The sequence below is a fragment of the Perca fluviatilis genome, chromosome 15 (genome assembly GCF_010015445.1).
Source record: "Perca fluviatilis chromosome 15, GENO_Pfluv_1.0, whole genome shotgun sequence".
In the NCBI taxonomy this organism is placed as follows: domain Eukaryota; kingdom Metazoa; phylum Chordata; class Actinopteri; order Perciformes; family Percidae; genus Perca; species Perca fluviatilis.
This window is the reverse complement of record NC_053126.1, coordinates 10,804,277-10,821,218: the sequence shown is the minus strand read 5'-3', so window position 1 is coordinate 10,821,218 and position 16,942 is coordinate 10,804,277. Positions and strand designations below refer to the sequence as shown.

Below are 16,942 nucleotides of genomic sequence, written 5' to 3'. Positions count from 1 at the left end.
GGATTTCCTTCCCATGTCCCATGTCCCAATTATCAGCATGGCTGTAGCACATCACATTCCAGATGTGATTAGTCATGTCCTTGTGATAGTCATGTGACCTCTCAGTATTGTTAGCCCTGTCCTGACTGTCATCTGGTCTTCAAAGTCATGTGTTTAAAGGGTGGATCCTTCACACTCACCTCGTGTGGAAAACCATTGTACAGGCGCTGTGGAATATAGATATAGTTTTGCGAAAGTAAGTTCCAGAGAAATCCTGCTTGGGTAAAACACTCCCATTTTATATTATACATTCCACTACAACCGCTTGAGGCCCGTCCTTCTTCCTGATTCATCCCGTTTTGCAAGACCATGAATATGCGACGTGATGTCAGTGAGTCAATACTAGAGGAAACACTACAACACCATTTTCTGGTGAAACCTATTGTACCTTTACAGAATTTAGCATTTTGTATAACAAGTAATTCAACTAATGCAACTTCCCACTGACCCAACAAGTCTTAAGGTCACATTTGAAGGTCCTGCATACCTTTTGTACACCCTCAGGTGATATTACTTATTTTGGTTGACCAGACCTAGGACCTAGATTTCTTTAATTTATTTATATCCTCCTCACTATCCTGTTCGCTTTGTTACACCTGTTAGGGTGGCTGTGTGTGAGTCACAGTGGTTTGTACTTTGTACTGTGTGGATGCATGTGGTCTTAACCGCGACCAGGATTGCTGACTGAAACAGTGACTGACCATCAGTGATATGACGCATTATATTAGGCCAACAAAGAACGCTTTGTTCTTAGCAAACATCCGTCTCTCGCCCTCTCTTTTTGCGAAAGTACCTTTTTCTCTTTTTTTAATCCTGTTTTCATAGCTCTTATTGCCATACTGGTCATTATTCATTTTCTCTGGATCCACCCAGTCACATGGAATAGAAGGGAGGGGTAAGGAGGGGGAGGAATCAGAGATTGTAGGACTAAAACACTCCGTCCATTACATTGTAAGAAATACAGGAAATACCTGAAATATCTGTCTCCGGTCACAGTTTTACTGTGCTTCTAAATGCCTCACTCGGTAACAGGCAGCTCCAGGAGAAAGGGTGCGTAACTCTTTTATTTTGATGGAAAGCAACTTGTAGGGAAATACATTTTTTTGTAGCTATATAATGATCAACTGCTGTTGCCATTGTGTTGAAGCTATCCGCTTTGTGTTTGTACTAGGGTTAGGGGTTAGGGTTAGGGTTAGGGTTAGGTTGTGTTTGTACTGTATATGAATTTGGGTGTTATCCAAACTTTTGTTGTTGAGTTGTTGATGTTATTATTCCACCACTGTACAGAACAGATGCAAAGAATATGAACGTAGTGCATTTTTCCTGTCAGACATCGGTGATGTAACCTTTATCCAGCCACACTGTCCAAGCAAAACAGGGTGAGGCTCAAGTCCAATGCTGTGGTGAATTAATGCGTGTGGCTCATGTTCTGCTAATTGATTTAGGGTCGATTTCTGATGAGACAGGAAGTCTTGCAGGGAGGGCCTGTTCACTATGAGCGAGGTTGACCAGCATATAATCTGGCACTACATTATTCCATATTACCAAAATACAGCACTAAAGTATGTCGGTTTGCCTCCCTGAAAACTCAGGACAAGTACAGAACAACACAGTAGTGTTAAGTGTTAAGTTAAAGCACACAGGCTCTATTTCCCTACGCCTCTCACACTAGGCAAATGGGTTATAAAGTAAATTGCTGCTGTTCACTGCTTCCATCTGCCTGCTGCCATGAACCAAGAGCTACTGTATTAATACTACAGTTTCTTTAAAGCTACTCTCAGTTTTCCCGTGTTAGAAAGTAGCTAAGTACACTTTCTCAAGTACTGTACTGAAGGACAATTCCTTGACAACCACTCCTAGTTATTATTTTTTTATTTAAATTTTTAGCAACCTGATAATATTAGTCATTTTTTTATGTTTCGTAAACGTCAGATGTCGGATTGTCGTTGTCATTTCCGCAGTATTGCTATTTTTTGTATTGTCATCGTTAATTTCTGTTATTGTCATTTCTGTAGTATTGTTCTTCTTTTCTCCATACATGTTTATTGGATTGTCTTTCTATATGTTTAGAAAATATGTTGTGACAAGGGCGCTTAATGAATGACCACATGAATTTCCCCTTGTGGGATAATAAAGTTTACCTTGAAGTACTTGTAACGTACTTGAGTTACTTCTATCTCACTGCATTTCAGAAGCAGATATTGTACATTTTACTCCACTATGCATTAGGTTAATAGTTATTTTACAGGTTACATGCAACTTGTAACATATGATGCACTATCATAGATGAACCTACTAACAACAGTAAATCAAGATACAACAAGTGAAAGCTGCTTCCTCATTAATACACCAGCAACACTAATATCATATTACTGCCTAATATATAATAAGCACTCACAGGAAAAACATTTTTTTGAATTGAATGACTGACTACTTTACTTTGATACATAACACTTTGCCAGTAATACTTTGGTACTTTAATCATGTCCAAAAATGTATTCTTGTGGTATTTTTACTTTTACTTAAGGCCATGAAAACTATATATTTTTATAAAACAATGTATCAAGTGACAATGTGAAAGGGGTTGTAGATGTTGACAGTGGTGTGGGTTGTATTGAGGATGTGGAACTTTTGGTTAGAGAGTATATACATCCTCAGGAAATGTCAGTTAGAACACGAAAGTGCTATACTTCCTCCTGCCGATGTTCAATCAATAAATCTGAGCTAAGCTCAATTAAGTCTAACCTGATAATTTCTTTAAAACATATTAGAGATATTAATGGAAATGTTAGTGAGATGTAACTGCTTTTTTTTCTTCTAAATTTGATGAAATCTTTTTTTCTTTGGCTGCATTTCTAACCAAATCTGCTTGCTTTGTATTTTTTTTTAAAGCATACACTTTCACTATCATTTCCTCATATGCCATTTGTAATTTTGTGGCAGTGCTGATTAAACCCGAAAGCCAGTTGAAAAAATGAATAATACACATTTCTAATATGCATTTAAGATTTCTGAAGATGGAAAAAGGATACCCAGCAGAGGATTCGGCTCCACCATATCCTGGGCCACCTATGAACTACGGGGGTGCCGTGCAGCAGCCAGGGATGTACCCTCAGCCGGTCTTCTACCCTGCAGCGCCTCCACCTGCTTACCAGGGAGGTCTGTGTCTGCCTGGGCTAAAATATGATACTGTTCAAACAAACAGGACTTTTAGGAATCCAGGGTTTGTGTCTCGTGTGAAACCAAAAGTCAACTATCACTTTTTGAATTTAACCAAGTTTTAAGGACTTTAGTCCGTGATGCATCAACATCTGTGACATCATGTTACGTCCTCATTTTAGTATTTTTACGTGACTCAATTTAAGCCAATCACTGATGTTGTACTTATCCTATTTAAGTATTTTTGTTGCCCAAACTTAACTAGTTCCATTTCACAATGTTTACTATGTGTTTAAAGCATAGATTGTATATGAAGATGGACGACGCGTCTCCACTTCCTCCCACTGTACAAAAGTGAAGCCAAAATATCTCAGATTTGGCTGCCATCTTGGAAGTTTGGAGCAAGAGTCTGCGCAGTAGTGATTGGGAGTGGAGCAGCAATATCGAAGTCCCGCCCATACAACCTCCCGACCAATCACGAGTTAATAACAGCTGTCAATCATGACGTTTCTTCCCATATTTTTACAGCATTAAGTAACTAATTAAAACCAAACTTGTCAGAAAAATGTACTCTTAAAGAATTATTTGACATGTACTTACATTTTTTAGTCTGCCCTTACCATAGACATTATATAAAATGGACCAACAGATCCCGTTGCTCTGGACGGAGACCAGTGAAGGATATTAGAAGCACTTTTCCGGTGAGGGCAGAGTGTTACTGCGCAGCCTCCAACTGACAGAGACAACGTAAATGTGACGTGAGCAACCTGTCTGAAAGTTGTAAGTCTTCTGGTAGCTGTGCCAAGAGAAATCTCAATCATTCCCAATCTTGCAGAGACGGAGAGCGTAGATATATGTAAGGAGATAACATGGACACAGGCTAATTATTGCTAACTAAAATGCTAGTTAACATTAGTAATTAAACTTAAACAGCTAATGTAAGTCGAAACTGCCTGCGAGCTTCTCCTGTAAAATACGGTAATTCCTCTACTATGCGACAGTAAGTCGCGTGGTTATGACACAATCGTTAGCCTATTTTTATAAAAATTCTGCTACAGAGCCGTAACGTGAGATACAAGGTAATGGAGCCTTTTATACATCGTTATGTTTCTTTAGAAATAAACAATGGACTAATAAAGTCTTTAAACGCTTCAGATGTAAAGTTAATCGCTGTCAAAGTGACGTCAAAACGAATGGCAGTCAATGGAATGCTAACGTCGGGTAATCGTTTTTGTCGCATCAAAATGGTGCCATAGGAGGTTTGAGTTCTGAAGCGACGCTTACCCCCTTGGCCCTTACCCATTTCCCATTAAACATGGAGGAGGGGGGGGGAATTTATGACCTATACTAGAGTCAGCCACCAGGGGGCGATCCAGATGTTTCGGCTTCACTCATACAGTCTGTGCATCAACAACTGGTTAAAGGCTGCTGCCATTACGTTAAATTGAACGGTCACATGATTAAAGTTTCCACCGCATTCATTTAAAATGGCAACTGCGTGGCAGTAAATACAATGGTCATATATGTCGTTTGGGGAGCCATTGACAATCCACCTATTCTGTCCTTTAGGTATGAGAATGTCTTGTTTGTATCACCTATGAGAAACATATCCATAAATGATGTCTATATAACCACACTTGCATGTATTTCATGCAAAGGCAGTAATGTTATGGTAAGTGAGGATCCCATCGAAAACTAGATGCTTCATCTCAAGGGGTTATCCTCTTAACAATTTCAATAAACAATAAGTGATTCATGGAAATCTTTTCTGAATCGTCCTTTCCTGCTTTGGTAAACTGTGTGTTTTATCTGGCAGGTGCTCCTTATGCTCCGCCCCCGGCTGCACCTGTCACAACAGGTGAGATGGCTGAGACAATACTTTCTCATGTAAAAGACAATATATATGCACCATTTCTCACAACATGTAAACAAACACACGTTTACACCCTGCACATGAAAACACATCTGTGAAGACACACCTGTGAGCACACAATCGTGAACACACATCTGTGAACAGATCGTCAATGGGTTTCAGTTCTGTTTGTAAAGTGAGAACTGCCTCTGCATGCTGTCCAAAGGTCAGAGGGGGGAAGTCCTCGGTTTCCTACCAAAGGGATCTGAAGAATAGCCCATTTGTAGCTTCTGTACATAACAAAACGCTATTGTTCACTTTTTCTTCTTCTGGTGAGCAGTCACATTTTGAGTATTGCTTGTAACAGACGAGTAAGGATTCCTATCCTGAGTAGATTATATTCTTCACATGGTCTCCACATGTGAAAAACACTAAAACACGTCATCTGAACTGTGGGCTTCTCACATGGACACTAATTGGTATGTTGTATGTTACACTGTTTGTCTGTCAATGACAGTTTCCCACTACACAATGAGAAAATTCTGAGCCGTCTTTTACTGTGGAACCCTCTATGTTGGGATGCCTCAATAACTTAAATTATAGGATAGGGACCATAGACAGACAGAAACAAAAAAAGAAACTCCTTATTAAATTACAGTTGTTGTACTATTGGCAGCCTCTGCTGGTCTTGTTGAGTCAGTGCAGTCAGTACATTTTTATCCTCAAATCTGGTGGTCCCAAAGTGGAAAAACTACAGAAACAACCAAAATGTCCAACTAGCTGGCCACAACAGTTTTATTAAATAATAATAAAAATACATTTCTTTATACAATTGGGCCCTTCTTTGTAACGTGTTTTCCCCTGCAAGAGGTTAGGGATGGGAGTGCTTTAAAGGAACACGCCAACTTATTGAGACTTTAGCTTATACACCGTATCCCCCAGAGATAGATAAGTCCATACATAACCTTCTCATCTCCATGCGTATTGTAACTCTGTCTGATGCACCCACCGCTAGCCTAGCTTAGCACAGATCCTGGAAGTATCCGGATCCATCTAGCCTACTGCTCCCAATAAGTGACAAAATAACGCCCAACATTTCCCTATTTACATGTTGTGATTTGTATAGTCACAGCGTAAGGTCACATGAGACACAGCCATCTTCTAACCGTATACATACCTGGAACTAATTCTCAGAAGGCGAAGCACTGCTACTTCTGCTACTTGGGCGGAGTGATTGGCTCGCAGCACCTGAGAAGCCCCGTGGTGAGGAGCAGAGAGATCGTTATTTTGTCACTTATTGGGAGCAGTAGGCTAGATGGAGCCGGTTAGCTCCAGGATCTGGGATAAGCTAGGCTAGCGGTGGGTGCGCCAGACAGAGTTACAACACGCACGGAGATGAGAAGGGTATGTATGGACTTGTCTAACTCTGGGGGATACGGTGAATAAGCTAAAGGCCAAATAAGTCAGCGTGCTCCTTTATCACTGTCCAAACTATGCACACACTAGCTAATGTCACCTTCTTTGATGTGTCTAGACTAGGATGTTTTCAATTGCAGTGGTTACAAGCAAATACTGACAAAGATTCAAAAATTAATACGGAGACAAAAGAATAAGGAGACAAATCCTTTACTTTTTGTGTTGTGCATTTCTCATCCTCAGTGACTCACATGATAGTAACGCCAGCACTAAATGATGTCCCGGGACAAACTGTGTGTCCCCACTGCCAGCAGACGGTCATCACCAAGACAGAGCACACAGCAGGCCTGATGACCTGGGCCATCTGTGGTGGCCTCACCCTCTTTGGGTAAAAACAACCTTTTGGATAGAAACTTACTACATGTCTAGTTAATGGTGGCTTCTATCTTGGATAAAATATGTAATAATAATAATTATAATAATAATAATACATTTTATTTATGGGCGCTTTTCTGGACACTCAAGGTCAACTTACAAGACAATAAAATAGTAATAATAATAGCAAAAACAAACATTACAGATGAGTGGTGATCATGTTGGATATGCCAATGTGACATTTTTTTTAAAAGGGAAAGCAAGTTAATGTTGCGAATGTCTGAAACGATACAGGACATGGTAAACTCTGTCACAAACTATTATAACTTTAGGAACACAACTGGAAAGTTACAATTCTTTGTTTCCTCCCACAGGTGTTTTCTTTGCTGTTGTATCCCGTTCTGTGTTGACTCCTGCCAAGATGTGGAGCATCGCTGTCCTAACTGCAACAATGTCATCTACATATACAAGCGAATGTGAAAGTGACTCAATGCTTATCTGTAGCCTTAACTTGCTCTACAACATTTTTTATACTGATTAAAATTATATTAAATGCAGCTATACTGACATTGTTGTCATTTTACGTCTCTTTTACATTATAATTTCAATGCTAATCAAATACATGATGAGGCATCAAACTGTGGATATTACTGTATATTCAGCAAGCATTTGTAGTACATTAAACATATAAATGCCAATAAAAAAACAACCTTTTTTTCAGCTGTCTGCAGTATTATGAGTTGTCCAGCGGTGAATCCAGTTGGTTGCTGGGTGTTTTACATTTTCTGCCGCATAATTTCATGTTTTCTCAGTGCCCCGTATTTTCTTCTGTCTTTTCTCATTGTGCTTCATAGTTTGTAATTCATAGTTTGTAATTCATTGTTTTACTAATTATTCCTGTTTTTCTTTTAAAAGAAAGGCATTTGTTGAATGTTCTGTTTGATCCTCTCTCAGAAGAGGGTCAACGAGACAGATTACAGTCATGCTAACTCCTCTGTGAGGCTACACACAGCAGTGCTTGGAGCTAAATGCTCATGTTAGTATGTGAACATACAGTGAAAATGCTAACATGTAGGAGATAGGCTATAATAAGGTTCAACTTTTGAGTTTAGCGTGTTAGCATGCTAACATTAAAGGTGCAGCAGGTAAGACTTACAAAACTAACTTTCTGTCATATTTCATTCATTCTCCCTTGTGGGGGCAGGGGCTTAGGAGACCGTTTTGGGCTTTAGCAGAAAGGGGGGAGGGACTGAGAAGTTGTTCACACAATCCTACCTACAGCACCTTTAACACTAAACACAAAGTATGGTTACGGAGATGTTTTTGTCTTGAGGTGTTTGGTCATAAACCAAAGTATTGGACAAAAAGAACTTTTGACTTGATGGTGCTAAATGAAAGGTTAGGGCACCAAAGTTATCATGATTTATCATCTGGGGATGCTGACCTTCAGGTAATGTCACCAATTATCTGCATGTACACAGTGTATATTTATTGTAATTTTAAAATAAATCGGACAACTAATCTAGTTCATGTGCACTCTAGTATTTTTTTGTTTTGTGTTCAATTGTTCCATCCTAAGAAACCTTTATGTACTGCGTCCTAAAAGATTGTTTTACTTTTTTAGTGGCAACATGATATAATTATGGTGTGTGCAATTATTCTTAAGAAAGAGCAGTAGTTTCCAAAACAACAGAAAATGAGGTACTGTATTGTTGATTTAGAAAAATGTTGTGTTACTTAATCCTTAATATTTCCCTTCTTAATAGCAAATTGTACATCCACGTTTATCGGTACAGACATTAAAAAAGATCTTACCTCAGCTGCCTGTGGAAAAAGTGGTGATGGTTTACCTCAAGTGATGCCACTGAAATTGAGGAATTAAGATTTTTATACCGTATTCCAAGCTCATTTTCATCACTTTTGCAAATCATGTGACTATAGAAGTAAACCTCAGCTTTTAAAGCATTAAATGAATGATGAGTTGATATTCCTAAATTGCAAAGACATGGTTCGTATAACTACGAGTATCCAGTAGTAGTAGATGCCTGTTTGATGTATCTACATTGATGTGCATTGTGTGAGGTGACGCAGATTTAAATGTTTGAACATCCTTTCGGTTTCCTTTGGCTAATCTGATTTAAAAGATTGTTTCTCTTTGAAAGCGGTCATCCAGTCCAGGTATGTGACCTAAGGGTGTGTGCAGGTGTCTATTTAGGTTTCTCTATTCACAGTACCTGCATCATGGCAGTACATTGCCTACCTGGACTCTGCAGACGTGGTTACTTGTTTTCATTTTCACTTGACACAGCCCCACCCAGTGACTGAGTTTGGGAAACATGCCACAGGTGAGCATAAAGTGACAACATGTTGAACCAGTTTTTCACCTCTATCCTGCCCCAGTCTTCTTCCAGTGGTGTAGTCTACATGATACGCAGGTATACACAGTATACCCACTTAAAAATGCCCAATGAACTTCCTGTATTTGGATACACGTTTATGAACCAATTTATGATGAAAATACCTTTATTTTGTGTAGAAGAAAACCACAGATGACAATTCAAAAGATACCAAAAATATAATGGAAAGTATGTTGTTTCATGTCATTGGGCATTTTTAAGTGGGTATACTGTGTATACCTGCGTATCATGTAGACTACACCACTGGAAGAAGACTGGGGCAGGATAGAGGTGAAAAACTGGTTCAACATGTTGTCACTTTATGCTCACCTGTGGCATTCCCAAACTCAGTCACTGGGTGGGGCTGTGTCAAGTGATAATGAAAACAAGTAACCACGTCTGCAGAGTCCAGGTAGGCAATGTACTGCCATGATGCAGGTACTGTGAATAGAGAAACCTAAATAGACACCTGCACACACCCTTAGGTCACATACCTGGACTGGATAGGAAGGAAACCGAAAGGATGTTCAAACATTTAAATCTGCGTCACCTCACACAATGTACATCAATGTAGATACATCAAACAGGCATCTACTACTACTGGATACTCTTAGGTATACTAACCATGTCTTTGCAATTTAGGAATATCACCTCATGATTAAATTAATGCTTTAAAAGCTGAGGTTTACTTCTATAGTCCCATTATTATACTTAATACGGTATAAAAAGCTTAATTCCTCAATTTCAGTGGAATCACTTGAGGTAAACCATCACCACTTTTTCCACAGGCAGCTGAGGTAAGATCTTTTTTAATATCTGTACCAATAAACGTGGATGTACAATTTGCTTTTAAGAAGTGAAATATTAAGGATCAAGTAACACAACATTTTCTAAATCTACAATACAGTACCTCATTTTCTTTTGTTTTGGAAACCACTGCTCTTTCTTAAGAATAATTGCGCACAGCATAATTATATCATGTTGCCACCAAAAAGTAAAACAATCTTTTAGCGGTAGAAAAAGGTTTCTTAGGATGGAACAATTAAACAAAACAAATACTAGAGTGCACATGAACTAGATTAGTTGTGTTTTATGTAATTTATAAACTGTAAGTATTTCTAATTTTCTAGCCCTCTTTCCCTTTCCCTATGTGGCTTTGCCTGTAAAAATAAAGATGAAATAAAAAATATAATAAAATTTGTGTGATGCTTGCCTGATACTCTTAAATATTCTAAAATAATAAGTCTCAAATATTCTGTTAAAATTTGGTTTGGTTTTAGGCAATAAATAATGTTTATATGAAAAAGTGATTCTTGTTTACACGTTGACTTGTTTATTGTAGCTGTGATGGCAATGGCATGGATAAGATCGCTGGTCATATCAACCCCTCCCCCACCTTCTCCTAGTAAGATACTTACAATATGGTTTAAACTTGTAAAAATAACAGAAAATTGCACATTCTTCATGTTTTTGAAGTTATTCCCTTAAATGTGACTCATGTATTTCATCCACATGTGCACTTTAGCTTTGCCTGAACAATGGAGGGACATACAATGGGGGTGAGTGATGTGCTAAGTGTGTGGTGCCTCAGGTGTTTAATGGCTTTTCTTGAACTAACTACTTTAAAAAAACAAAATGGCACGACTGCCCACACTCATTTGTTAAGAATGCATTTTCTGATGTAATTTAGTGTTAGTTGTCAGCCTCACTAACATGATGGTTATGGGTGTCTCTAACAACTGCAACCACAAAATAGGTGCACCATATGCAAAATTGATTTAAAGAAGTATAAATCTAAAATCTTATTACCTTTTCTTAATTGAACAGAAAAGACTACAAAGAAAAAGACCTACAGTTTGTGAAGGATTATCATCTTAACGATGATGAACAGCTCAGAGTTCTGCTTTATGGACCCACTGGTTCTGGCAAGTCCAGCTTCTTCAACTCTGTCGACAGTGCTTTACAAGGCAGAATCACTGGTCGAGCTTTGCCAGATGCAATCTATGAGGAGAGCTTCACCACAAAAGTATGAATTCATTTTAAGGGTGGATTAACTGAGGTCTTGTGTATTGTGGACAATAAAACTTCATGCAATATTGTATGTGCACCTGCAATGATAACTGCAGTATACAGATCAGGCGAGCAGCAGTGTTGAGCAACTAGTTGTGATGAAACTAACAAGCAAGAGACAAACTGCTGCAGGTCGATCAGCCTTTAGGTGGCACTATTGTTGTTATAACAGCTCTTTTGTGTTTTACAGTACAGAACTTTTAAAATCCAAAACAGAGGACCAGGAACATTTTACCCCTTTGTCTTCACTGACATCATGGGCATTGCGCAAGGAACCAATAAAGGAGTTGGTGTGGAAGACATCAAACAAGCAATGATGGGACACATTAGAGATGGTTACAATGTACAACTAAATTCAATAAACTTTGTTGGATTTCAGAAATACAATACAATACAATTTTGCATTAAACATTAAATGTACATATACATAAGATTAAGAAACTATTTACAGTACATGCGAAATTAATTATTTGATTTCATTTTACATTGTTTTCCAGTTCAATCCTGTCTGTAAAATATCGGTGGATGATAACAACTACAACAAAACCCCCACTCTAAATGACCGAGTTCATGTTGTGGTTTGTGTAATCGCTGCCGACACAGTAAATATACTGAGTGCTGAATCTGTGAGAAAGATGAGGGAAGTCAGACTTGCAGCTAGAGACATGGGTAAGAGTAAGGGTTAGCATTGGGGTTTCAATTGAATTGTAAATAATCTGACAAACAACATTTTGATTCAATCTGCTCTGTATCATCAGGGATTCCCCAACTGGCTATTCTCACCAAAATTGATGAAGCCTGCCCAGAGGTCAAAAGAGATATAAAGAATGTCTATAAGAGCAAGTACCTGAAGCAACAGGTAAGTCTTTATTGGTGATTTTATGTAGAGAGTTGTTATCCAAGTTGGAATACAATTTCACTTTGCATTTCAATAATCTAACACAGAAGTCTCCTTTGATCAGCATTTTCATTTTTTAAATGTCAAACTTTTTAAATTTAGATGGAAAATGTAAGCGTGGGGCTGGGTATTCCAGTGTACTGCATTTTTCCTGTGAAGAACTACCACTCAGAGATCGCCACAGATGATGACACTGACACACTGATACTGAGTGCACTGAGACAGATGATCAACTTCGGAAAAGACTTTCTGGAAAGCATGTAGACCTACATTATGCTGAAGCAAATCTTGCTTTAGCAGCGTGAAAAGAACCAGTCTGCAAACAGGAATGACCTAAAGTGGGCTTCTGGTTTTTCATTTGCATGCACGTAATGCGTATCTGCTATAAGTTGTCTTACACCTACCTTGCTGAATAAAGTATGAACAGGCTGCATGTGTATCAGCCTGATGCAATTAAAACCTACTCTCATGTATTTTGAGTTTTTGTATCTTTATATATCTATTGATTCAGTTGGTAATTTTGGGTGTTAGTTAATCATGAATCTGGTGATTAGCAGGTCTGAACACATCTTCATGTCTCAGTTGAAACTGAAATAAATTTGGTGGAACAGTGATTTCTTTTCAAACGACTTGTTACATATCTACAGTTCAAAAAGCATTTTCTATTTCAATGTTTGGACCTTATATATACTGAAACGTTGTGCTCCAGAACTGCTGTACTATAAAAAATAACAAAAATAATTAAAGTTGTCATTATTTTCCTTTTATTAAATTTCTTTTATTCCATACACCTGTCTGTGTATAATGCAAACAGTTAGAAGTGATTCAGGCAGTATTATACAATAGTAGGCCATACCCTAAAACTAAACAGTGCTTCCTTATGGTGACACATAAACAAATAAAATCATTGTAGGATCATTTCCACGTCTGTCCCTGTAGAGCGTGGGTCTATAATAAAGGAATATGTAAGCTTCAGGTAAAGGTGTCCCTTGAGGATGTTTAAAATAATGACTTATAAAAATGCAAACGAAATGTGAAAATCTTTTTATTCTCTCTGGAGTTTGCCATTCCTTGACATTCACTCTTTTATGTTACGATTCAGTATTTTTCTCTGGTCGAAAATAATTCAGCGCAAATACGTCGTTAGTTTGACGTGACGTCATCACGTGATCGGGTCAACAACTCAGCTGTTGTGATGGTAGCTTCATGGACCGTCGGAAATGCTGCTTTAACAAAGCCACTAGGATGAAAACATCAATACGACTGGAAAGCTCGTAATTCTTTTATAACCTGTCAGGTGATGTCATATGCAGAATACTTTGTGTGTAAAAGTATTATTGCAATTTAAAATATACGAAATACATAAATTAATTCTGTATTTTCGTTGTAGTTACTTCTTCATTATGTCCGTGTAGCACCCAAAAAAGCTATGTACATCACCCTGCTATAAAAGATGACTATTCAATGTGTATATAATATTCCCACAAGATAAAAAAATATACATACAGTACAGGCCAAAGGTTTGGACACACCTTCTCATTCAATGCGTTTTTCATGACTATTTACATTGTAGATTCTCACTGAAGGCATCAAAACTATGAATGAACACATATGGAATTATGTACTTAACAAAAAAGTGTGAAATAACTGAAAACATGTCTGATATTTTAGATTCTTCAAAGTAGCCACCCTTTGCTTTTTTGATAAACCCTTGGTGTTCTCTCAATGAGCTTCATGAGGTAGTCACCTGAAATGGTTTTTACTTCACAGGTGTGCCTTGTCAGGGTTAAATAGTGGAATTTGTTCCCTTATTAATGGGGTTGGGACCATCAGTTGTGTTGTGCAGAAGTCAGGTTGATACACAGCCGACAGTACTATTGGACAACTGTTAGAATTCATATTATGGCAAGAACCAATCAGCTAAGTAAAGAGAAACGAGTGCCCATCATCTATCTATCTAGCTATCTTCTATCTATAATTGCAGGATAATTGTCTGTCCGTCTGTCCTTCTGTCTGTCTGTCTGTCTGTCTGTCTGGGTTGTTAGCGCATATCTCTCGAACCGCTAGTCCGATAGATTTCAAACTTGACAGGTGTCTTGCTATGGGCACGAGTAAGTGCCAAGTTTGGCGTTGTTTGGATTAGAAATGCAAAACATATCGTTAAATATATAGGTAAAAGAAGCACACATTGGCTTTTGCCGCTCTAGCCGCTGGCCACTCCCCCTGTCACACTGAGTGAGCAGTGAGCAGGAGCAGAGAGAGAGAGAGCAGCGGAGCTTTGGCAGCAAAAATGTGTACTTTGGACTGTCTTTGACTTTGAATAAACAAATGACAATTCCCGAATTTAAGGACGTTTCAGAATCCCACACATGCAAAGCACAAGCAGCTACAACAAGTGCAGACAGAGGGCAGACTGATCTCATGAATTGGCGTATGTATGACACGCCAATTTGTATTCCGTTTTTTCCGTGTTATCAAGACGCATAATCGCATTTTTGCGTGTATATCAACGCAAATCGGCCGCCATTGACCTAAATTGTGAGTCAATTTCCGCCGTAGCGAGTAGTATAAAGGGGGGATTGAGTAAGTGATATTTTGTGATTACATTCTGATTCTGCAATGTTCTCTGTCAGGTAAATATAGAAGCACAATGTCTTCCTCCATAGGCGCCGATTTATGTTTTCCTCCGTGGGTGCTCACGGGCAAATGCCCTTTTAAAAAAAAAAGTAGTCAAAAAATGTTTCACTTCAGAACCTTAGGAAACAGACAGCGGCCGATACAAACACACTATTTACTCAATAATAAAGCCGTAAAGTTTCAATTCAGGACAGCGCCACTTCTCACAAATACAGATAGGATTGGAGCTCCACCAACTACCACTGACCACGACCGGCCACTCGCTGTGCTCTGTATCCAGCGCACAGTAACCGATTCTGGGGTATCAACCGCAATCAGCTTCGTGGGAAATTAAGAACTCTCTTCACTGGTGGTGGATGTCGTTGATGCACTTGCATCATTAGCTTTGCTTTTTTAATAACAAATCTGTCCATTTAATTCTCACTCTGATTACCTAACGCACATGCACGCACTGTGGGGGTATGGAGGCGTTTTCATCCAAGAGACGCTGTGATTGGTGGATAGGATATGGAGCAGGGGACTGACAGCGACATAACCAATCACATTATGACAGACGCTCCACTTAGCACCAATTGCAATGTTTAATTTTAAATGAATGTAGCCTACTGGCAGTCTGGCACACGTGGGTGCTCAGCGGGCGCTGGTATTTTTTGGTGGGTGCTCGAACTCCGGAGCACCCACGGTAACGGCGCCTATTTCTTCCTCTGATGTAGACGTAGCCTACACTAAGTCAATAGATAGTAGGATACAGTGGAGTTGCATATTAAGTGGTTCAGGGTCCTTCTGTAAGTCATTTTGGGGTACACTTCGGTTTTGATAAATTATACAAGCAGCAACACCACAGGCCAAGCAATCTGCCCGTTTTCAACGGGCACAGCACTAGTAAACATAATTCAAGATCATGGTGTAAAAATCATTTATTGACATAAAACTTCTTAAACAGGGCTCCAGACTAACTTTTTTCACCTCTGTCACATATAAACCTTTACACAAAATGTACTCTATGTGAAATGTGGTATTACAGCATTTTGTGTTTTGCATACAAGTCAAATACATACCTGTTGATACATTTCAGTCAAAGACTCTTTATGCACCTGGAAAGAAATTCAAATGAGCTTAAATTCAATTGGAAAAGTTTGTATTTTACACATACATAAGAGGTAACATATAAGGAGTAACTAAACAAACACTAAAAGTTTACACTTGTTTGTCCACATATGAAGAAAATCTTAGCCTTATTCAAACAGTCACTGAGGTAACAGAAATATTTTAAACAATTTTGGAAAATTATCATGCACATTTTTGTCAGGAACATACTAAACACAGAAGCAACAAAGTGAAAATGTGTAACCACAAGGAGCTAAACCTGGCATACTAGAAAAGATGGCAGACCTATGTCTTGTACCTTATGTGCATTCATAGTACCACAATTGTTTCAACCACAGGTGATCTTTCTCAGGTAAAGAGTAGTTAGTCTGTGACAGACCACAATACCATGATAACACCTACATATATAATTAATTATGCATACAGTAAGTACAGAACTGCATTAAAATAACCCAGTAGCCTCTGACACACAGTCAAACTAGTCAGACACACTTACAGGACATGTACTTCCATAAAATATGGCAAATCATAAAAACTGTGGTTTGCAACAGTAATTATTAAAAATTAGGAAGATTGAAACATGTAGTATGCAAATAACAATGAATAGTGAACCTGAAAAAGAAACTTCCTAATATCCAGTGATGTGACGTTTTTATCAATTGTCTTTTAAGCCTACAAGGGTGTCCTTCACTTCCACCTATAAGTGGTTGAAAGTATGGAAGAAGGTCCATCGCCTAAATTAGTGATTTACTCTGTTTTGTGGAGACACGTTATTGACAGAATTTGGATACTGAGCATGACAAAATTCTCCTTAATGATTCACAGCTGATTTTATTCAAACAAAACTGAGTAAAATGTAATTAATAAATAACTAAAATTTGTTGAATTCAGCTCAATGTGATTCCAAACTACACATTGTCTTTAATGAATGAACTATGAATGAACACGTGGAATTATGTACTTAACAAAAAAGTGTGAAATAACTGAAAACAT

The 16,942-nt window shown here is 38.3% G+C and overlaps 2 protein-coding genes across 3 annotated transcripts; both read left to right on the top strand.

Moving 5' to 3' along the window:
- The first annotated feature begins 933 nt into the window (after positions 1-933).
- LOC120574454 (cell death-inducing p53-target protein 1 homolog) lies at positions 934-8,366 on the top strand. The gene is made up of 5 exons (XM_039824728.1): positions 934-1,089; positions 3,047-3,198; positions 5,015-5,056; positions 6,710-6,854; positions 7,216-8,366. Exons 2-5 carry the CDS (start codon positions 3,057-3,059, stop codon positions 7,319-7,321), a joined length of 435 nt encoding a protein of 144 aa, XP_039680662.1. The 5' UTR covers positions 934-1,089; positions 3,047-3,056; the 3' UTR covers positions 7,322-8,366.
- Positions 8,367-9,793: 1,427 nt separating this feature from the next.
- LOC120574453 (interferon-induced protein 44-like) lies at positions 9,794-12,912 on the top strand. 2 transcript variants are annotated; one of them, XM_039824727.1, is made up of 9 exons: positions 9,814-9,851; positions 9,986-10,034; positions 10,580-10,642; positions 10,763-10,796; positions 11,065-11,263; positions 11,498-11,650; positions 11,805-11,976; positions 12,066-12,166; positions 12,308-12,912. In XM_039824727.1, exons 3-9 carry the CDS (start codon positions 10,585-10,587, stop codon positions 12,467-12,469), a joined length of 879 nt encoding a protein of 292 aa, XP_039680661.1. In that variant the 5' UTR covers positions 9,814-9,851; positions 9,986-10,034; positions 10,580-10,584; the 3' UTR covers positions 12,470-12,912. The 2 variants fall into 2 exon arrangements, with proteins under 2 accessions (XP_039680660.1, XP_039680661.1); XM_039824726.1 differs by having other exon boundaries at positions 9,794-10,034.
- Positions 12,913-16,942: the final 4,030 nt, after the last annotated feature.

What these genes read in the sequence shown, in the direction of transcription:
- LOC120574454 (XM_039824728.1), top strand. Translation starts at nt 3,057, where the DNA reads ATGGAAAAAGGATACCCAGCAGAGGATTCGGCTCCACCATATCCTGGG. An exon ending in GGCTGCACCTGTCACAACAG is followed by an intron (nt 5,057 to 6,709) that starts GTGAGATGGCTG and finishes TCTCATCCTCAG; the next exon opens with TGACTCACATGATAGTAACG. An exon ending in GGTGGCCTCACCCTCTTTGG is followed by an intron (nt 6,855 to 7,215) that starts GTAAAAACAACC and finishes TTCCTCCCACAG; the next exon opens with GTGTTTTCTTTGCTGTTGTA.
- LOC120574453 (XM_039824726.1), top strand. Translation starts at nt 10,585, where the DNA reads ATGGCAATGGCATGGATAAGATCGCTGGTCATATCAACCCCTCCCCCA. An exon ending in ACATTAGAGATGGTTACAAT is followed by an intron (nt 11,651 to 11,804) that starts GTACAACTAAAT and finishes ATTGTTTTCCAG; the next exon opens with TTCAATCCTGTCTGTAAAAT. An exon ending in GCAAGTACCTGAAGCAACAG is followed by an intron (nt 12,167 to 12,307) that starts GTAAGTCTTTAT and finishes TTTTAAATTTAG; the next exon opens with ATGGAAAATGTAAGCGTGGG.